General features: G+C 37.3%; 1 protein-coding gene across 2 annotated transcripts in view; it reads left to right on the forward strand.

Annotated features, from left to right (window-relative positions):
- Nucleotides 1-23,582, forward strand: part of ATF6 (activating transcription factor 6) — a 234,229-nt gene that overhangs the window by 91,600 nt on the left and 119,047 nt on the right. The window contains exons 13-14 of one of the 2 annotated variants that reach the window (XM_086393780.1): nucleotides 3,788-3,855; nucleotides 7,839-7,953. In XM_086393780.1, the coding sequence (XP_086249906.1) occupies nucleotides 3,788-3,855; nucleotides 7,839-7,953 (183 nt within the window). The remainder of the gene's footprint in view (nucleotides 1-3,787; nucleotides 3,856-7,838; nucleotides 7,954-23,582) is intronic. The other variant, XM_086393781.1, reaches the window with a different exon arrangement.

A 23,582-nucleotide genomic window follows, 5' to 3' on the forward strand; every position in this document is an offset into this window, starting at 1 on the left:
TCTTTTTTAAGGAACCTCCATACTGTTCTTCACATTGGCTGTACCAATTTAAATTCCCACGAACAATGTAGGAGGGTTCCCTTCTCTCTACACCTTCTCTAGCATTTATTGTTTGTGGATTTTTCGATGATAGCCATTTTGATAATTAACCGTGTTGAACATCTTTTCAGGTGCCTCTTGACCATCTGTATGTCTTCATTGGAGAAATGTCTATTTAGGTCTTCTGCCCATTTTTTGATTGGATTGTTTGTTTTGATGCTTTTAAGCATCATGAGTTGTTTGTAAATTTTGGAGACTAATCCCTTGTCAGTCACATCATTTGTAAATATTTTCTCCCAATCTGTGGGTTGTCTTTTTGTCTTATTTATTGTTTCCTTTTCTGTGTAAAAGCTTTTGAGTTTAAGTAGGTGTCATTTGTTTATTTTTGTTTTTATTTCCATTATTGTGGGAGACAGATTGAAAAATATACTGCTGCGATTTCTGTCAGAGTCTTCTGCCTATGTTTTCCTCTAGTAGTTTTATAGTGTCCAGTCTCACATTTAGGTCTTTAATCCATTTTGACCTTATTTTCATGTATGGTATTAAAGAATGATCTTATTTCATTTTTTTCCATGTAGTGTCCTATTTTCCCGGCTCCGTTTGTTGAAGAGACTGTTTTTTAATACTGTGTATCCTTGCCTCCTTTGTCATAAACTGACCATAGGTGCATGGGTTCATTTCTGGGTTTTCTGTCCTGTTCCACTGATGAATATTTCTATTTTTGTGCCGGTATCATACTCTTTCGATGACTATAGCTTTATAGTATAGCCTGAAGTCAGGGACCCTGATTCTTCCAGCTCCATTTTTTTTTTTTTGCTACATTGCTTTAGCTATTTGAGATCTTAAGAAGACTATTTTAAAAGCAAAACTTGCAGCAGCTTGTTGTGGGGTTTATAGTTTGTTTTGATGTAAAATATTAGATAATAAGAACAAAAAGGGAGGGGGATAAATGGAATTATACTCTTATGAAGTTTTTATATTGTTCAAGTAATATTTGAAGGTAGACTAGTAGCTTAAAGATCAAAGTATAATCTCTAGAGCAACCACTAAAAATGAGCACAAGGAATAGTTAAAAAGGTGATATCCGCAGTAAAAATGGAATGCTAAAAAAGTGTATATTTCAGCCAAAAGAATAAACAAATAAAGAATAATTAGGATAAATAGAAAATATATACCAGGGTAGTAGAAACAAACTCAACTATATTAGCAATTAAAGTTAATGGCCTAAACTTATCAATTAAAAGGGAGAAATTATCAAACTAGATTTTTTAAAAGGGAAGACTCAACTATATGCTGTTTGTAAGAAATGACATTTTAAACGTAAAGACACAGACAGATGCAAAATAAAGGGTGAAGTGTATTTTATGTGCAAGCACTAAGCATTAGAATGCTGATGTGGCTATGTTAATCAAACAAAGTAGATAGGGAATATTACAGAAGACAAAGAAATTTTGTGTTGAGAGAAGGAGCATTAAATCAAGTTCTAACAATTCTAAATGCATAGGCTCCAAATAACAAAGTTTCAAAAACATAGTGCAGAAAAATGACAGAACCAAAGGGAAAACAAATCTACAACATAACTGGAGATTTTAACATCTTTCTCACTTCTATGTAAATGTCTCACTTTTTTTTTCTGATCATAACCTCGTGCTAAGTCCACAGAGCTAAAAATGTTGATGTTCACAGCCAAATTTTCATAAGTCCCGCTATTTATTGGTGTAAATCTTGAATAGGTAAATGGCATGTTGAGGTTCTGTTTGCCTGCTGTCTCTGTAAGTCACTCAGCTTTCTTTAAAGCCTACCCACTCATTTCTGAGTCTATGAAAAGAAGTCTGACTTTTTTCAGACTTCTGTGCTTATTTCATATGTGCCAAAGTAGCAAAATCATTTAAAATTCATCAGCTATTTAATCTGTTTATTTTAACATTTATATTATCCACTAGCTGTAGTTTAATTTTGGCTTTATTTGCTACTTCATAAGCATAACAGTAAGTATAATATTTTATTATTTAAGTATCTTTTCTTTTCATTTTATGTGTGCTCTTTTTACTTTTGTTTAATGCATTTTTGAGCACTTACTATATTTAAGACCTACATTAGTTTTTCATAAAATAAGACCCTTGACTTGTTACAGAGCCAGGAATTGGAAACCCTCTGTTCATCCCTGCATATTGGTTCCGTCTACCACCAAACAAAATCGTTCCCTCTTCTCTTCCCTTAACCCTTTGTATATTCTTGTGTTTTAGCATTATACTGTATTGTCTTCCCAGTTACACTACAAGCTTCTTGATGGCAGAAATCAAATTCTGTAGCACCTGTACATGTAGTAGGCACATTCTATGAAAGTTTGATTGCTGAAGGAAGAATGGATGGATATAGTAACGAACAAATGCTAGTAATCTTGTGATTAAAGTTAGTTAAGTCTCTGACAAAGTAATAGTAAAGTCAATTCCTAATGTGCTCTTGAACTCTGATAGTCTTATAAAACTTTTTTGAAGATCAGTTTACAAAGCTGCCAGGGTATATAAGAAGACATAGTGCAAAGCAGATGCTAAGTGGGAGAGAAGTTTCTACCATAATCTATGTAGATCACTAATGGTTCCAGAAGGCGAAGAGTCACTGGTGAGATCTCTTAGTGATGGACTAGTCTATAGGTCTGTTTATGCACGAAGACCTTTGTGTTTACTCAAAGTAAACTTTCAGTTCAGTTCAGTTCAGTTCAGTCTCTCAGTCGTGTCTGACTCTTTGCGACCCCATGATTCACAGCATGCCAGGCCTCCCTGTCTATCATGAACTCCCGGAGTTCACCCAAACTCATGTCCATCGAGTCAGTGATGCCATCCAGCCATCTCATCCTCTGTCGCCCCCTTCTCCTCCTGCCCCCAATCCCTCCCAGCATCAGGGTCATGCGAAGAGTTGACTCACTGGAAAAAGTAAACATTAGGATTTAGTTTTGTTATGGACCTTTCATACTTTGGGCTTCCCTTGTGGCTGCAATGTGGGAGATGTATCCCTGGGTTGGGAAGATCCCCTGGAGAAGGGAAAGGCTACACACTCCAGTATTCTGGCCTAGAAAATTCCATGGACTGTATAGTCCAGGAGTCAGCAAAGGGTCTGATATGACTGAGCGACTTTCACTTTCACTTTCTTCTCATACTTTAGGAAATTTTCATTGGGAAAATAATTATTTGAGACAAACACAAGTTGTTAATGATTTCCCTGGTGGCTCTGACAGTAAGAATCTCCCTGCAATGCAATGGGTCTGGGTTTGATCCCTGGAGAAGATCCCCTGGAGAAGGGAATGGCTACACACTCCAGTATTCTTGCATGGAGAATTCCATGGACAGGGGAGCCTGGTGGGCTATAGCCCAAGGGATCGCAAAGAGTCAGTCATGCCTGAGCAACTAATGCTTAAATTGTTATACATTCAGTAATACTTGTATGAGCTGGTCATAAAACCTGTGATACTTGGATTAAGTTTTGTGGCTATATCTTGAATCTTTATGGGAAGTCCCTTAAATGTCTTACTGTCCATAAGACACATCTTTCAGCCCAGAATATGACCAAATGAGTTCTAATTTGTTTATTGGTATTTAGTTATGTAAGCTTAATATGTCAGAATATTCATGAAAAAAACTTTTAAGAATACTTTAATGAAGTTTAGTAAATGTAAATATAGAATGAGTCAATATAGGAAACTTTTCATATAATTTCATTATGTAACATTAACACATTTTTTTTCTTTCAGGGTGCTCTGGAACAGGGCTCAAATTCTCAGCTCATGGCTGTCCAATACACAGAAACCACTAGTGTCAGGTGAGAAAGTGTGGAGGCTCTTGGTTAAGGAATTCTAAATACCTAGTATTTTCCCCTGCAGAAGGAAATGGCAACCCACTCCAGCATTCTTGCCTGGAGAATCCCAGGGACGGAGGAGCCTGTTGGGTGCTGTCTGTGGGGTCGCCCAGAGTCAGACACGACTGATGCAACTTAGCAGCAGCAGCAGCAGTATTTCAGTAAAGTTGAAATGCACACTTTGCTTCCATCTTAAACTTGTTCTCCTCATTATATTATAGAAACAGATTGTTCAGTTATATGTAGTAACTTATAGATCTCTGTAACCAGAATATTTTATTCAATTACTATGTGTATGTTAAAAATATATCATTTTTTGACACATTATTATGATGGCATATTATTTCTTCATTAGTTAAAAATGTTTTTAATCTCTTAGTTCAGTCGCTAAGTTGTGTCCAACTCTTTGTGAGCCCATGGACTGCAGCACGCCAGGTCTCTCTGTCCATCACCAAGTCCCAGAGCTTACTCAAATTCATGTCCATTGAGTCAGTAATGCCATCCAACCATCTCATCCTCCGTTTTTTCCCTTTCTCCTCGTGCCTTGAATTTTTCCCAGCATCAGGGTCTTTTCAAATGAGTCAGTTCTTCACATCAGGTGGCCAAAGTATTGGAGTTTCAGCTTCAGCATCAGTCCTTCCAATGAATATTCAGGACTGATCTCCTTTAGGATGGACTGGTTGGATCTCCTTACAGTCCAAGGGACTCTCAAGAGTCTTCTCCAACACCACAGTTCAAAAGCATCAATTCTTCTGCACTCAGCTTTCTTTATAGTCCAACTCTCACTTCCATACATGACCACTGGAAAAACCATAGCCTTGACTAGACGGACATTTTTGGTAAAGTAATGTCTCTGCTTTTTAATATGCTGTCTAGGTTGGTCATAACTTTTCTTCCAAGGAGCAAGCGTCTTTGAATTTCATGGCTGCAGTCACCATTTGCTGTGATTTTGGAGCCCAAAAAATAAGTCTGTCACTGTTTTCCCATCTGTTTGCCATGAAGTGATGGGAACAGATGCCATAATCTTAGTTTTCTGAATATTGAGCTTTAAGCCAACTTTTTCACTCTCCTCTTTCACTTTCAACAAGAGGCTCTTCAGTTCTCCTTTGCTTTCTGCCATAAGGGTAGTGTCATCTGCGTATCTGAGGTTATTGATATTTCTCCTGGAAATCTTGATTCCAGCTTGTGCTTCATCCAGCCCAGCATTTCTCATGGTATACTCTGCATATAAGTTAAATAAGCAGGGTGACAATATACAACCTTGACATACTCCTTTCCCTATTTGGAACCAGTCTGTTGTTCCATGTCCAGTTCTAACTGTTGCTTCCTGACCTGCATAGAGATTTCTCAAGAGGCAAGTCAGGTGGTCTGGTATTCCCATCTCTTGAACAATTTTCCACAGTTTGTTGTGGTCCACACAGTCAAAGCCTTTGGCATAGTCAAAAGCAGAAGTAGATGTTTTTCTGGAACTCTCTTGCTTTTTTAATGATCCAACAGATGTTGGCAGTCTGAAATCCAGCCTGAACATCTGGAAGTTCACAGTTCACATACCACTGAAGCCTGGCTTGAAAAATTTTGAGCATTACTTTGCTAGCATGTGAGATGAGTGCAATTGTGCGGTCGTTTGAGTATTCTTTGGCATTGCCTTTCTTTGGGATTGGAATGAAAACTGACCCTTTCCAGTCCTGTGGCCACTGCTGAGTTTTCCAAAGTTGCTGGCATATTGAGAGCAGCACTTTCAAAGCATCATCTTTTAGGAGTTGACATAGCTCAACTGGAATTCCATCACCTCCACTAGCTTTGTTTGTAGTGATGCTTCCTAAGGCCCACCTGACTTCACATTCCAGGATGTCTGGCTCTAGGCTGGTGATCACACCATCATGATTATCTGGGTTATGAAGATCTTTTTTGTACAGTTCTTCTGTGTATTCTTGCCACCTCTTCTTAATATCTTCTGCTTCTGTTAGGTCCATACCATTTCTGTCCTTTTTCATGCCCATTTTTGCATAAAATGTTCCTTTGGTATCTCTAATTTTCTTGAAGAGATCTGTAGACTTTCGCATTCTGTTGTTTTCCTCTATTTCTTTGCACTGGTCACTGAGGAAGGCTTTCTTATCTCTCCTTGCTATTCTTTGGAACTCTACATTCAAATGGGAATATTTTTCCTTTTCTCTTTGCCTTTTGCTTCTCTTCTTTTCACAGCTATCTGTAAGGCCTCCTCCGAAAACCATTTTGCCTTTTTGCATTTCTTTTAATCCCAAACTTAATATTTAAAACTGAAAACTGCTTGAACCTAAACTGCTATTTAAAAAACAGTTTTTAAAAAATGTTTTAAAGTGAATTATAGTTGACCTTCTTTATTCATGCATTCTGTATTTATGAATCCTCTTACTTGAGAAAATTTATTTGTACCGCCAATCAATATTCAAGGTACTTTCATGGTCATTTGCATTCCCAGGTGAATTTCAGCAAAGCAGTACTTTGGCTTCCTGTTTCAGCTCTCATACTATAAACACTTGTCCTTTCTGAGATCTATTTAGTGCCGTAGTTTTTACATTGTATGATTTTTGCTTTTAAATTCATCATTTAAAATTGCCTACAAGCATAGTTCTGCAGTTTGCTGCCTAGTTTTGCGAGAGCCCGAGAAGGCTGTATTGTGCTGTGTAGAGAAAACGTGTATTAGATAAGCTTCGTGTGTACACGGGTTACAGTGCTGTTGCCTGTGAGTGCTTTGTTAATGAGTGAGCAGTGTTTGTTAAAGAAAGTGTCTTTAAATGGAAACATGTAAAGCAAGGTTATATGATGATCAGTTCACAAAAATGCTGTAACTAAGGGCTCACAGGAATCTCACCTGGATTTCCCTTAGGAGAACGGTTCAGTGTTTTCTAGTTCAGAGTTCGCACTGACTTTATAGAACGTAACTACCGTAAATAATAAGAGTTGTACAGGTAAAATATTATAGTTAGAAATGGCCTATTGAGTACATGAAACTATTTCAAAGGAAGTTTTTATGGCTCATTTATAATTTCCTTTTAGGTCAATCTTTCTGTCCTCTTAAGTTAGTAACAGTTTGAAGATATAGAAGAACCTATAAGAATTAAATATATATGATTTTTGTTTTTGAAGAAAGATAAACATTTTTTTTACTCTCTTTAACTTTTGGGTGTTAGCTTACTGTGCTAAACAATAAAAGACCCTGAAAATATTATTAAGAACTATATTAACACCATTTGAGTACATCTTTCGGGATATGATGTGGTTTGAGGTATTACATTTTTAGATATAATTTTATCAAGGCACTGACATGATACTTTTAATATCTATGGCTAATCATTGTTGAGTGGCTCCTATGCAAAAGGACCCATAGGAGTAACATGGTTGGTACGAACATCTTTGACCCCAGGGACAGTCCTGAAAGGTTTATGTAGTTACCCTCATTTTACTGATGAGGAAAATGAAGTTGCTCTGGGATGGATTTCCCCCACAATTCCCCAATTGAGGGGTGGAACAGGAATTCAGAGACAGGTATATTTGTTTCCAAATCCTAAGCTCTTTTTCACCTTTTGTACAGCCTCATAAGCAAGTATGCATTCACAGATTTGACAGAACGGTGAAAAAGAACTTTTCCTCAGACTTAATTTTTCTTACCAAAATTTTAAAATCATGCAAACTGATGTAGAAGTCTGTTTTCTGGTACTTCTGTTGTTTTTACGTGCTTTGCAGTGCACTTGACTGGTACATTTAGAGCATTCAGAAATGAGAGTTTAGCTCTAGTGAACTGGATCTTAGCTTTTCAAAATGTTATTGCAAAAATTGCTGCCAAAATGCTACTAATATTCTGGTTGAGAGAGATTCTTATGATTCAGATGTCACCTTAGATTAGGAAGCATTTTTGAGTGGATAGAAATTCATCAGTTTAAGAGCACTTTGCCATTTTCTTACTTCAGCAGGAACTCAGGGAGTGAGCTACAGGTGTATTATGCTTCACCCAGAAGTTACCAAGACTTCTTTGAAGCTATCCGCAGAAGGGGAGACACGTTTTATGTTGTGTCGTTTCGAAGGGTAAGTTCATTTGGAGAGAATAAAAGAAATATTTTTGAATATTTGCTGTGCATAAGGCATTGGGCTGCATACTATGGAAGATAAAAATATATGAGATGGGAAGCAATATACAATAAATTGTATGAGTAGAACACTCTAAGTGCTATAATACAAGCTTGACCTTGAGCTGTTCAAGTTATGAAGAACATGGAGTTGATACCAGACACTATTTAGAAAATATAAGCTGCTTATTGATTTTTATTCTTTGTTGTCCCTATAGCCATATTTTTTGTTTATAACTAAAGGAGAAGTAAAAACATAAAAATTTCTTTTTAGGTTTTATGGTGGTTTGGTTTTCCCATTTGGTTAATGGAAAGTAGAGTTCCTAAATTTTAGCTTAATATGAGTTATGGGCTGATTAATACATTACATGTGGAATGTTTGAATCTATGTGACTGAGACTTCCTATTCTTTTCTCTCTCCTTCATCAAGCATTTACTCTTATTAGTGAAGAATGTATAAGATAATTAGTCACTCATGCAAAAGAAAATGTTTATATGACCACTTCTGAATGTTACAAATGTTAGACTAAATGGGGTAAAACGCATAGCTTATTTTCATGCCATCTACTTTTCCTCTAAAATGAAAATACATTTTTCATAGAATTACCATTTGAATATCTCTCGTAAAGTGCTGTATGTTAAACCAGTAACATATGAATAGGTTAGAATTTCTTAGTAGTTTGTATCCTAGGTTTTTCTTTTTCTTTTTTTAAAGAATGTGGAGAGGCATGATAGAAATAAGCATATGCTGACAGTAAATGATGCATTCTCTGATTATTGTCACAACTCACTATCACTGAAATTTTCAGTTAATTCTTTTCCTGAAGTATAAATATTTAGTGGCTCAGAATTTTGGACTCGAAGATTAGGGCAGTCAAACATTTCATGTATGTGTAGTCGTTAATCAAATGTGTTAGGAGATTTGGGATACTCTAGTGAAGGTATCTCATGACTTCTGCCTTTTCTCAAAAACTCCCTGTGCTCAGTCTATTCTCTCAGATGTAATCGGTGTGTTTCTATACTGCACCAGCCTCAAAGTTCATTTTTAGCAGCAAGGGGGCAGCTGAAAACAGGGTTTCGGCAAGGCTCCAGCTCTACTGGCTGATGAGAACTTGGTGTTGCTTTGAGTTGACACAGTCATGTTGGGGGGAAATGTAAATGGGATCGAGCACTATGAAGAAGAGACTCGATGGGTGTTAAAACGAACGTGTTGATGTGTATATATAATGAATATAACCACAAAAGAAGCACTGAAATAGCTGAATACTTTTCCTTAGGTTTGGGATAATTTCTGTATTATTTGATGAAAACAGTACAGTATACATTAAAAGTAGCAATTGTCAAGCCACAGATTGACATCATGACTAGTAACATTTTTCTAGGGAGGAGAACAAGTATTTGTCACGAAGAAAATTATTGTAGCCTTAAAAGGACTGTGTTTTTACAAAGGAAGACAAATGCTGTTCTTTTCTTTTAATGAATATGTTACATTTCTTACATTTGTAAAAGCTAATTCTCATTAGTTTGCTGTGAAAAGTGCTACTAGAAAATTATTTGTCACCCTCCCTGCAACCTTCTGATGTTCTGGAAGGAACTGTCTCATGTTTAAGCAAACTGTTGGACTCTCACATTCTGTTTGAGTTTTTCATTTCCTAATTACTGATTTATCATATCTTAGTGTTTTATATCAAGGAAAAGTGAGGATAAGCATGAACTGAACTAGATAACAGTCGTTAGAAGTCCTTAGAGAGAGAGAGAGCATCCTTTTTTACTTTTTCTTGCTTTATTTTTTTTCAACAGTAGGGATAAGGAAGTTAATTTTATCATGATGACTATGTCATTAGACAGGAATTTGATTAAGTCCTGGGTTGTTCTTTTTGTTCTTGCTAAAATGAGAATGAGAGACATAATGATCTCATGCTTACATGCTTAGTTTTCTTTTCCATTTTTTTCAATATAAAATATACTAACAGTTTTATTAAAAAGTTAACTGGCATCATTTTTTGTGCAGAAAGATGTAGAAATCTCAATAAAAATAAATAAGGGAAAAAAAAGAAAGACGTAGAAGTCTTAGTCAGGCTCTTAATTTCATTGACAGAAATTACTGTAATTGATACTGTGTGACTGCATTAGAAATTAAGAAGTGTAGGAATTTTGATGCCCCCGGGTTTTGCTTAGTATAAATGAAAATTAACAGAGCCAATAAGCAAACCATATTGTTTTATTTTATAATTGGACATGTGTTTAACAAATATTTTAATTTATAAAAAAGTAGATGTAGCTATTGACTGTTTAGTATACCATTATTTAATAAACCAACTCTTACATTTCATAGCTTGGAACGTACACTAGTCCTCATGGAGACTTAGAGTAGTGGCTTGTTGTCATTCCTGATTCAACAGCAGCTCCAGTAATTCCACTTTAGTCTTTTTCTCATGTGTCTTATTCAGACTCCCCAAACATAAAGAGCTTGATTATATATATATATATATAATTATATGGAATTTCTGCAGTAATCTGGCTCATGACCCATGGTCCATTCATTTGTGACCGAGGAAATAGGGTGGATTTCTTTAAATGTACCAACAAGTTTATGCAGAAGGAATAGCTTGGACTACTAGTTTGAGAAAAAGATTGTGATCAACCATTAGAGCTTCATAAACTGTTTATTATATCACGTAACACCTGCTTTTTTAAAAGAGTTCTTTCTTTATTGGTCCCTAGTTTCTGGTCTCCAAGGCTTGTCTTCTCATATGTATCACAGGCCTCTGAAAGACGGGAAGTGTCATGTGCTTCTTTATGACTACAGCTGACACTCGGCACAATGCCAGTCACTCAGTGTTTATTGAACAAAGCAATTTTATGTATGCTTCACTAAGGGAAAGTTCACGGTTTTTCATCATCGTTTAAGGTGTATATTTACATCTGTTTTGCTTAGAGAAATTTAAATCTATTTTGCTGCTCTAAGAAATAACATGGGCAGTGCCAAATTCCAGCAGAAAGTTCAGTTAGAGATGACCTGTCTTTGCTTTATTTATGGTTGTACTAGCCAGAGATGTATCTTATCAGCTTTGTGCTTATCTCTGAATCGAAGCTTTAGAGCTAAGAAAAAAGTCACCTTGGTGAAATTATTGGAGTGGATTGTTGTTAGACCTTGTTGCTTTTTTTTTGTGTGGAGAAGGGTTGGTGTCTAGTATCTGCAGATTCAAGCAGCGTGAACCAGAAACTTGTAACTTTGGACAAAGAATAAGAAAGACTTTCATAGTGCAGAAAGGTTGACTGGTGATGTTAATAATTCAAAAAGTTTGCCAAAGGTTTATTCCCACGGAAGGCCGTAAAGGAGAGTTTTACAGAATGACAATGACATTTTCTAAGTTAATGCCTAAAGTAATACCGAATACATGCTTAGAAGAGTGGCATCTTTTCTTAACGTATATTATTTGTTTCTTGGAAATTTTTGTTTAGTATATACCTTTATATAAAATCTTTAGAGGCAAGAGGAATTTCTTTAGTAATCAAAGGAAATTAGTGTATAAAGTCTCCTTCAAAAGGATACAGCTCCTTTTGTTTTGGGACTTCACAACTACACATGGATCTTGAAGTTTGGCCATTTACTTATCTCTGCTTTCATAATCTTCTAGCCAGATTCCTTCTCTGGCTGAAAAAAGAAGTGACTAAATGAATTTTGAAAAATACTTGCTATTTTAAAAATATGTCTTTCAAAGAATTAATCTCAAAAATATACAAGCAACTCCTGCAGCTCAATTCCAGAAAAATAGACGACCCAATCAAAAATGGGCCAAAGAACTAAACAGACATTTTTCCAAAGAAGACATACAGATTGCTAACAAACACATGAAGAGATGCTCAACATCACTCATTATCAGAGAAATGCAAATCAAAACCACAATGAGGTACCATCTCACAGCGGTTAGAATGGCTGCGATCCAAAAATCTACAAACAATAAATGTTGGAAAGGGTGCGGGAAAAGGGAACCCTCATACACTGTTGGTGGGAATGCAAACTAGTATAGCCACTACGGAGAACAGTGTGGAGATTCCTTAAAAAACTGGAAATAGAACTGCTATATGACCCAGCAATCCCACTGCTGGGCATACACACTGAGGAAACCAGAGTTGAAAGAGACACGTGTACCCCAGTGTTCATCGCAGCACTGTTCACAATAGCCAGGACATGGAAGCAACTTAGATCCATCAGCGGACAAATGAATAAGAAAGCTGTGGTACATATACACAATGGACTATTACTCAGCCATTAAAAAGAATGCATTTGAATCAGTTCTAATGAGGTGGATGAAACTGGAGCCTATTATACAGAGCAAAGTAAGTCAGAAAGAAAAACACCAATACAGTATACTAACGCATGGAATTTAAAAAGATGGTAACGATGACACTATATGCAAGACAGCAAAAGAGACACAGATGTATAGAACAGTCTTTTAGACTCTGTGGGAGAAGGCGAGGTGGGATGATTTGAGAGAATAGCATTGAAACATGTATATTATCATATGTGAAATAGATTGCCGGTCCAGATTTGGTGCATGAGACAGGGTGCTCAGAACTGGTGCGCTGGGATGACCCTGAGGGATGGAGTGGGGAGGGATGTGGGAGGGAGGGTCAGGATGGGGAACACATGTACACCCATGGTTGATTCATGTCAATGTATGGCAAAAACCACCACAATATTGTAAAGTAATTACCCTCCAATTAAAATAAATTAAAAAAAATGTCTTTTCTTAGAAGAGAGAGACTTAAAAAAAAATCCTTATTTTAGAAGGCTTTTTTCCAAATAAATTGTTAGCTTACTTTAAGATATACTGTTATTCAGGTCTTAAGCACATTATAAAAAATAGAACAGAGTTGTCTGAGGATTCACTTAACCTGAGTTTAGTTAATGATTATATCAAGAGCATTATATATCCATTTTCTTTTTCATTCATATACAAATATGGATACCTTTAATGTATACGGCCATTATAATTTACTTTTGCGTTCCAGTCCCCTATAATGAAAAGGACATCTTTTTTTTTTTTTTTTTTTTTTCTCTAATTTTATTTTATTTTTAAACTTTACATAATTGTATTAGTTTTGCCAAATATCAAAATGAATCTGCCACAGGTATACATGTGTTCCCCATCCCGAGAAAAGGACATCTTTTTTGGGTGTTAGTTCTGGAAGGTCTTGTAGGTCTTCATAGAACCGTTCAACTGCAGCTTCTTCAACATTACTGGTTGGGGCATAGACTTGGATTACTGTGATATTGAATGGTTTGCCTTGGAAACGAACCGAGATCATTCTGTCGTTTTTGAGATTGCATCCAAGTACTGCATTTCGGACTCTCTTGTTGACTATGAGGGCTACTGCATTTCTTCTAAGGGATTCCTGCCCACAGTAGTAGATATAATGGTCGTCTGAGTTACATTCACCCATTCTAGTCCATTTAGTTTGCTGATTCCTAAAATGTCGATGTTCACTCTTGCCATCTCCTGTTTAACCGCTTCCAATTTGCCTTGATTCATGGACCTGACATTCCAGGTTCCTGCAACACTGCTCTTTACAGCAGTGGACTTTGCTTCCATCACCAGTCACATCCACAACTGGGAATTGTTTTGCTTTGTCTCTGTCTCTTAATTCTTTCTGGAATTATTTCTCCACTGATGTCCAGTAGCATATTGGGCACCTACCGAACTGGGGAGGTCTTTCATCTTTCAGTGTCCTATCTTTCTGCCTTTTCATACCCTCCATGGGGTTCTCAACGTGTGAATACTGAAGTGGTTTGCCATTCCCTTCTCCAGTGGGACCACATTTTGTCAGAACTTTCCATCATAATCCATCCGTCTTGGGTGGCCCTATATGGCATGGCTCATAGTTTCATTGAGTTAGACAAGGCTGTGGTCCATGTGATCAGATTGGTTAGTTTTCTGTGCTTGTGGTTTTTAGTCTGTCCTCTGATGGAGAAGGATAAGAAGCTTATGGAAGCTTCCTGATGGGAGAGACTGAGTTAGAAATTGGGTCTTGTTCTGATGTTCAGGGCCATGCTCAGTAAATTTATAATCCAATTTTCTGTTGATGGGTGGGGCTATGTTCCCTCCCTGTTAGTTCAGTTCGGTTGCTCAGTCGAGTCCGACTCTTTGCAGCCCCATAAACTGCAGCACACCAGGCCTCCCTATCCATCACCAGCTCCCGGAGTTCACCCAAACTCATGTCCATCGAGTCGGTGATACCATCCAGCCATCTCATCCTCTGTCGTCCCCTTTTCTTCCTGCCCCAAATCCCTCCCAGCATCAAAGTCTTTTCCAATGAGTCAACTCAGCCAGCATGAGGTGGCCAAAGTATTGGAGTTTCAGCTGTTATTTACCGGGGGCCAAACTATGGTGGAGGTAATGAAGATAATGGTGACCTCCTTCAAAGGTCCCATGTATGCACTGCTACACTCAGTGCCCCCAGCCCTGCAGCAGGCCACCGCTGACCCATGCCGCTGCTGGAGACTCCTGGACACTTACCGGCAAGTCTGGATCAGTCTCTTATGGGGTCATTGCTCCTTTCTCCTGGGTCCTGGTGCACATAAAGTTCTTTTTGTGCCCACCAAGAGTTTGTTTCCCAGTCCTGTGCAAGTTCTGGCAGCTCTGTGATGGGGTTAATGGCAACCACCTCCTAGAGGGCTTATGCCACACCCAGGTCTGCTGCACCCAGAACTCCTGCCCCTGCATCAGCCTGCTGCTGACCCGTACCTCCACAGGAGACACTCAAACACAATTCTTAGTCTCAGTCTCTGTGGGATCTCTGGGTCCTGGAGCAGGGCAAAGTCTAATAGAGTTTTGCCAAGAGAACGTACTGGTCATAGCAAACACTCTCTTCCAACAACACAAGAGAAAACTACACATGGACATCACCAGATGGTCAATACCGAAATCAGATTGATTATATTCATTGTAGCCAAAGATGGAGAAGTTCTATACAGTCAGCAAAAACAAGACCAGGAGCTACCTGTGGCATAGACCATGAACTCCTTATTGCCAAATTCAGACTTGAATTGAAAAAAGTACGGAAAACCACTAGACCATTCAGGTTTGACCTAAATCAAATCCCTTACGATTATACAGTGGAAATGACCATTAGATTCAAGGGATTAGATCTGATAGATAGAGTGCTTGAAGAACTATGGACAGAGAGCTTCGTGACATTGTACAGGAGGCAGGCTTCAAGACCATCCCCAAGGAAAAGAAATGCAAAAAGAAAATGATTGTCTGAGGAGGCCTTACAAATAGCTGTGAATAGAAGAGAAGTCAAAGGCAGAGGAGAAAAGGAAAGACATACCCATTTGAATGCAGAGTTCCAAAGAATAGCAAGGAGGGAATGAAAGCCTTCTTCAGTGATCAATGCAAAGAAATAGAGGAAAACAATAGAATGGGAAAGGCTAGAGATCTCTTCAAGGAAATTAGAGATACCAAGGGAACATTTCATGCAAAGATGGGCACAAAAAAGGACAGAAATGGTATGGACCTAACAGAAGCAGAAGATATTAAGAAGAGGTGGCAAGAGTACACAGAAGAACTGTACAAAAAAGATCTTCATGACCCAGGTAATCACGATGGTGTGATCACTGACCTAGAGCCAGACATCCTAGAATGTGAAGTCAAGTGGGCCTTAGAAAGCACCACTACGAACAAAGCTAGTGGAGGTGATAGAATTCCAGTTGAGTTATTTCAAATCCTGAAAGATGATGCTGTGAAAGTGCTGCACTCAATATGCCAGCAAATTTGGGAAACTCAGCAGTGGCCACAGGACTGGAAAAGGTCAGTTTTCATTCCAATCCCAAAGAAAGGCAATGCCAAAGAATGCTCAAACTGCCACACAATTGCATTCATCTCACATGCTAGTAAAGTAATGCTCAAAATTTTTCAAGCCAGGCTTCAACGGTACATGAACTGAGAACTTCCAGATGTTCTAGCTGGATTTAGAGAAGGCAGAGGAACCAGGGATCAAATTGCCAAAATCCGTTGGATCATCCAAAAAGCAAGAGTTCCAGAAAAACATCTACTTCTGCTTTTGACTATGCCAAAGGCTTTGACTGTGTGGACCACAACAAACTGTGGAAAATTCTGAAAGAGATGGAAATACCAGACCACCTGACCTGCCTCTTGAGGAATGTGTATGCAGGTCAGGAAGCAACAGTTAGAACTGGACATGGAACAACAGACTGGTTCCAAATAGGAAAAGGAGTACGTCAAAGCTGTATATTGTCACCCTGCTTATTTAACTTATATGCAGAGTATATCATGAGAAACGCTGGGCTGGAGGAAGCACAGCTGGAATCAAGATTGCCGGGAGAAATATCAATAACCTCAGATATGCAGATGACACCACCCTTATGGCAGAAAGTGAAGAGGAACTAAAAAGCGTCTTGCTGAAAGTGGAAAGAGGAGAGTGAAAAAGTTGGCTTAAAGCTCAACATTCAGAAAACAAAGATTATGGCATCTGGTCCCATCACTTCATGGCAAATAGATGGGGAAACAGTGACAGACTTTGTTTTTGGGGGCTCCAAAATCACCACAAATGCAGCCATGAAATTCAAAGACGCTTGCTCCTTGGAAGAAAAGTTATGACCAACCTAGATAGCATATTAAAAAGCAGAGATATTACTTTACCAAAAATGTCCGTCTAGTCAAGGCTGTGGTTTTTCCAGTGGTCATGTATGGAAGTGAGAGTTGGACTATAAAGAAAGCTGAGTGCAGAAGAATTGATGCTTTTGAACTGTGGTGTTGGAGAAGACTCTTGAGAGTCCCTTGGACTGCAAGGAGATCCAACCAGTCCATCCTAAAGGAGATCAGTCCTGAATATTCATTGGAAGGACTGATGCTGAAGCTGAGACTCCAATTTTTTGGCCACCTGATGTGAAGAACTAACTCATTTGAAAAGACCCTGATGCTGGGAAAGATTGAAGGCAGGAGGAGAAGGGGACGACAGAGGATGAGATGGATGGATGGCATCACCAACTCAGTCGACTGAGTTTGAGTAAAGTCTGGGAGTTGGTGGTGGACAGGGAGACCTGGCGTGCCACAGTCCATGGTGTCGCAAAGAGTCGGACATAACTGAGCGACTGAACTGAACTGAACTGATTATACTTTACACACTCCTTTCACATTTATAATCTTAGTTCCGTATATATAATAAAGTATCCCTAGTTTTACTTTACACATGGAAATATTGAGGCACAGAGAGGTTAAGTAGCTTGTCTAAGGACACAAAAATGGTATGCAGTAGAAATAGCAATAATTGAGGTGTTCTAATTTAATACGATTTTTTTTATTTCTTTACATTCTGGTGCTGCATTTTAGATATATATGCAGAATATTTAAATATCAAAATTACTCTGTTTCTCCAAAGCCAAGTATGTTTTGTTGCCAAATCTGCTGGCCAGTTTTGCTGGAGTTATTATATAACAATTAAAATATTTTGTTTGTTAATAACCTGACTGTAGCTTAAGTGCTTTATTAGGTTACACTTTCATAATAGTAAAGAATAACTTAATGGTCTGAAAGATTACAGTATCGCTTCAGATTTGAAACCAAGGGAATATAATAAGTAGACTTTATGAGAGTTTCTGGTTTCTTTTTAAAACAGTTGAGGGGAAAAAAATTCTTTGCTGTGTCTTGAAATGGAAGTACTTTAGCCAAAATAGACAATATTTTAATGATTGGTACGCTAGAACTTCTCATAGAGAAGAATGGTTTTTGTGTCTGTGTAAATGCATTTTATAATGCATTCTGTATATGGCATGCCAGATTCTTGAGATGAGAAACTTTTGATCTCAAGCTCCTTGTTGAATATGAGTTACTGTTGTATGGTTTTAGGGGATTTAGTCATTTGTTCCTTGGCTCTGTAACAGATTCCTAGCTAATATTAAAAAAAGTTTCTGTTATTTGGACTTTTCAGTTATAAACTGTAATATAACTTGTTTTATGTTTGAAAAATGACTGTTCAGTAGTCTCTATAATGAGACTTGTAAGTAGAATAGCCATGGACACAAAGAACTTATAACTCATGATTTCAAGTCTTCAAAATTTTCAGGATGGTGGGCAAGTCCATCTGAGTCTTTTCCAACCTTTTGTGATTCATGTGCTATATTTAGTAATCTTTATTTTATGATGTTTTTTCACATGCATTTGTTTAAGCTCCTTTTATAGATTGCAAGCTTTCTCTGGGCAGGAATAAAGTTATTCCTCTGGTCATTTTACAAAGTCTGTTGCAGTGCACTGCAGACAGTGTAAAGTAAGTCCTAAATAAATGTTAGGTCTCAAACTGCTATTTATTTGTGACTTTTTGCCTTATTTTTTATGTCCTGTTGTTCAAAAGATTACTAGAGATGAAGTTTCCAGAAACAAATAAGGAAATTTTCTCAGTGAACGTTTAAAATTACTTTTATTATTTGAGTAACTGTGGAAAAAATCTTTAAATATATAGTCTACTTTGATGTGGATAGATTTTTAGCTACAGAATAGAATGACTTCTAAAGCTACCCCTATTCTTCAGGTGGGATTTGATAATTGATGAAGTTTGGATAGTTTCCTTCTCATCAAACTTCACATTTCTCATAACGGAGTAAGAAAACATTTCCTGAAAGCAAAACTGCATTTTAAGAAAAAATATTTCTTCACATCATGAAGATGTGAGGGAAAATGTTTTTTAAACAACTCACAGATGCAGCCTTTAGTGACTTGCATTCTAACCCCAATTCTGCCACTTACTATTTGATTTTGGACAAATCACTCATCTCTCCTAATTTCAGTTTCCTGATCTGTAAAATGATTCAGTTAGAGCAGGTTTGCATTTTCCTTCTAACTCTAGAAATCTGAAATCTCCAGTCTTCTATTTGTGTGTGTGTAGGTATTTGTGTGTATATGTGTTTCTATGTGTCAACACTGTCCTTTTTTTTTTTTTTTAAACTTTACATAATTGTATTAGTTTTGCCAAATATCAAAATGAATCAAAGACCTGTAGTATTGTGTTAAAAACTCTTTAAAGTTACTAGAGTGACTCAGTCTGTTGGAGTTTGAATATTTTAAAGGTTTTGAAAAACAACCATAACAAAAACAAAATGTCAAATTACAAGATAGACCCTTAAGTTAATGAGTTTGATTTTTTAATTGCTAGTGACCTTATAATTTATCTAATAATAGTTTTATAGTGCTTATAATATGCCAGTCTTTAATCCTGAGGTAGGTACAGTTATTATCTTCACTTTGCAGATGAGGAGCCTGAGGCACAGAGAGGTTGATTTGTCCAACATGACATAGTTTGGAGGTGACTGAGCCAGCATTTAACTTACAGAGTCTGGTTCCAGAATCTGTGTTTGCAGCCACTTCCCAGTATTGCCTTTCTAGAACTTTTAAGTCCAAGTGCCTTGTCTTTCAGAATATTCAGCTTGGATTTTAATTCAAGATTTTAATTCCACTGATCCATCTGTTCAAAACATTGTTTGAATGCTTCTGGTTCATTTTCTAAAGAACAAGACCAAAGATAAAGCCCTGTGGAAAAGCAGGACCCATGCTATGAAGAGTAATATTGTAAGAGAAACAGAGCTACCAGGGAAATACAGAGGAAATGATTAGAGATATAGAAGAAGAATTGGAGCAGTGCTACAGATGAAGGGGGGAAATCTATTTTAAAATATGGAGATTAAGGAAGAAGAATTCAAAAAAGAGATGGTCAGCAGTATCAGGTGTTACAGAACTCACTGAGAACGAGATGAGGAAAGCCCATTTGGCCTGTATAAACATGGAAATAATTGGTGACTTGAAGATTAGAGGCTGAGAGAGACTGTGAAGGAAATAAAGTGGGGACTTGGTAAATTTGGCACTGAAGGGAAGGGGAAATAGCCTGGATACAGGTAAAGGGAAGAGAACTAAGGTGTGTGTTGGTGTATGTGTGTGTGTGTGTGCACGTGTGCGCATGTGTATGTTTAAGGATAGGAGAGATATAAAGTAAAGAGAGATTTGTTGTTGTTCAATTGCTAAGTCATGTCCGACTCTTTGTGGCCCCATGGACTACAGCACGCCAGGCTCCTCTGTCTTTCACTATCTCCCAGAATAGTCACGGAGAGACTGTTATGGTTAATTTATATACATATAAATATAAGAATGCAGTGCATATTTTATTTTTGACAGATGTTTTAAAAGAAAATAAACATGTCAGTGTTTGTTCCTCCTCTGTATTAATGTGTTTCTGTTTAACTCAGAGCATGGAGGAAGTTAAAGAAAAATTTTTGATTTGCAGTAGGACTACACAAAATAAAAGGAAAAGTGGAATTAAAACCAGATTTCTACAAAATAAAATCATATTTAAAGTATTCCTTGAGACATCAAAAGTCTTCTAAATCTTAAACAGGGAGCTGGTTTTTAATAATGGTAAAATGTTTTTAAAATTTAAAGGAGATAGAACTATTTCTAATTTAACTAATGCACAGATGGTCTTCAAGTTTTTCCTCAAAAAGTTGGAAAACTAGCAAAGTAGACTATTAAATCATTTTATGCTTAAACAGAATTTGGTGCTAGCTTTTTGATGATGTCATAAAGCTTAATTATGGAAGAAGCAGTTATAGTTAGGAAAAGTTGTTCATTTACCATCTGACTCAGGAGTAAGGTCTGAAATGCTTATGTCCTTCCCTCCCCAATATGTGGTGATTTCTTCATTTTGGACTATGATTTGTTTAACTTTGACACCATCAACAAATCTGAACACTGACATGTAGCTGGTTTTTCTTGAAAGATCCTAAGGCTTTAATAGGTGTGTGGTATTTATTTCAAGACACTGATGCTAATCTGTAGAGAGTCTGTTATGGTTGGGCTTTGAGGAGTTTTCCAGTTCCGAGTATAGAATCACACTGGAAACCAGCAGGATAGATGATTAGCTGAGACCAGAGTGTGGTGTATGTCTAACTAAATAATTATGTAACTATTTGCTTACTGTCTGTTTCCCTTGTCAGGCCCTAAGCACCTGAGGGCAAGAACCAACTCCATCTTAGTCATCACACTATCCATAGTACCCAGCCTAGTATCAGGCATAGAGCAGGTATTCAGTAAATACTGAATGAATGAACAAACTGGATATCAAATCCATTAGTTTGATGGATGGATTCTAAATTAGTTTATAACATCACCATAATGTGATAAACAATTTGTGATAGACCAGCTTCTTGATTACTTTTATTGGGGCCATCTAGGTCTCATGGTAAATCTAGAAATCAGTCTTTGAAAATCTGTAAATTTAAATGCATTTTATACTGCATAGGGACTATAACCAATATTTTATAATAATTTTAAATGGAATATAATTTATGAAAATATTAAATGACTATGTTGTACACTTGAAACTAATATAATACTGTAAATCAACTGTTCAATAAAGAAAAAAACATGCTTCAAGAAAAGCTTGTCAAATCTTCCATAGCCTATATTTTAAATAATTCATATAGAGTCATCTATGTCTGATTATAATACACCTAGAAGTAAATCTTGAAAATAAAATATATCATACAGAATAAGCAAGCCTCTGTTAAAGTTTTATAGCTACTTTTCTTCTCATTCTGTTATTGAATAGAAATTCAGTAACTTTTATTCTGTTGAGTATGAATCTGCCTTGGAGGGGGTGTTTACTTTAAAGTTCCTTAAAGAGACTATTGCATTCTTCCTGCTAAATGTGCTTTGAATTAGTAGCATTTGGATATCTATTCTTGTGGAGGTACAAGCAGTATAAAGAGAATGATACATAATCAAAAAATTTTTCCTTGGCTTTGGAATGAAAAAACATCCAACTCAGAATTTTGCAGTCAAATATTTATCTCATCAAATATTTATCCACTCATTTCCTATATGGAGAAGGCGATGGCACCCCACTCCAGTACTCTTGCCTGGAAAATCCCATGGATGGAGGAGCCTGATGGGCTGCAGTCCATGGAGTCACGAAGAGTCAGTCAGACACGACTGAGTGACTTCACTTTCACTTTTCACTTTCATGCATTGGAGAAGGAAATGGCAACCCACTCCAGTGTTCTTGCCTGGAGAATCCCAGGGACGGGGGAGCCTGGTGGGCTGCCGTCTATGGGGTCGCACAGAATCAGACACGACGGAAGCGACTTAGCAGCAGCAGAAGCAGCAGCAGCAGCAGCGTTTCCTATATATTTGACTCTGATCTTCAGGCTCCTATTTTGCCTGAAAAATCAGGCCTCAGACTGAACTGAGTGATAAGAAAGTGGAGGTCCTTGACTGATGTAGATCAGAGGTTCTCAAACTTTTCAGTTTCAAGAATCCTTTGTATTTTCCCAAAAGATTTCAAAGAAACATTAGTGAGAAGAGTGCTGGTTTTATATTTTTATGAGTCTCTTTCATATCTGGCTTAGTAGAAGTCAGCTGGATTCTCATATGTGCTTCTGCATTAATCATTTCCTTTCGGCTCAAATATATGAAGAAAACCTGACCTCACACAGATAATGTAGTTGGATATGGAAGAAATGTTTTCAAAGCCTTTGCAGATAATTGTGGGTATTCTTCTTTGATGCCATACCAAAATTCAACCAGAGATAGTTTCCTCAAGGGTACTTTAAGTGTAGAAGCCAAATCTAAGAACTTTTAGCACTCTGATACATTAAAATCCATTGGTTTTTACCTTGCCCTTTGAATGGATCTCTTCTCCATGCATGATTTTGTAACGTCACACATTGGCCATTTGGAAAAATTTGGCTCATTGAGATATACAGATCTTGCAAATGTTGACACATTTTATTATACAATATTAAAAAAACCATGCTGTTTAATACCACCACAAGTCTTACCTGAAAAGTCTTTAAGTATTGTTGTTGTTTAGTCACTCCGTCGTGTCCAATTCTTTGTGACCACATGGACTGTAACACACCAGTTTCTTCTGTCCATGGCATTTTCCAGGCAAGGATACTGGAGTGGGTTGCCATTTCCTGTTCCAGGGGATCTTCCCAACCTAGGGACCAAACCTGCAGCTCCTGTACTGGCAGTGAATTCTTTACCACTGGGCCACCCAGAAAACCCCAGTAGTACTAACTCTTAGCATCCACTAAACACCCTTATAAAGAAAGAGAGTCTTTAAATATTAGGAAGCTGTTAAGTTCATGGTAGCAGATGCAACTTTTTCAAAATTCTGTTTTTTGCTTGAAGGCTCATTTCATCACTGTCAAAATATTGTCAGTTGTTTTCCTTGAAGTGGCAACCTCCTTTAACTCATTTGTCTATCAAATACCCAAGTCAAAATACTATTTGTCTATCTGATATCCTTTTAAATAAAACTGATATTACATTAAAAAGTTGCTAGGGAGTTCCCTGGTGGCCTATTGGTTCAGATTTTGGGCTTTCACTCCCATGACCCAGGCTCAATCCCTGGTTGGGAAACAAATCTCACAAGCCATGTGGCACAGCCAAACAAGACTTTTTTTTTCTGTTTTTTCTTTTTTTAAAAAATTATTTTAATTAGAGGCTAATTATAGTATTGTAGTGGTTTTTGCCATACATTGACATGAATCAGCCATGGGTGTACATGTGT

This window comes from Bos grunniens, chromosome 3, assembly GCF_055505025.1.
Source record: "Bos grunniens cultivar Pamir isolate PY7600 chromosome 3, Bosgru_T2T1.0, whole genome shotgun sequence".
NCBI classification, from domain to species: domain Eukaryota; kingdom Metazoa; phylum Chordata; class Mammalia; order Artiodactyla; family Bovidae; genus Bos; species Bos grunniens.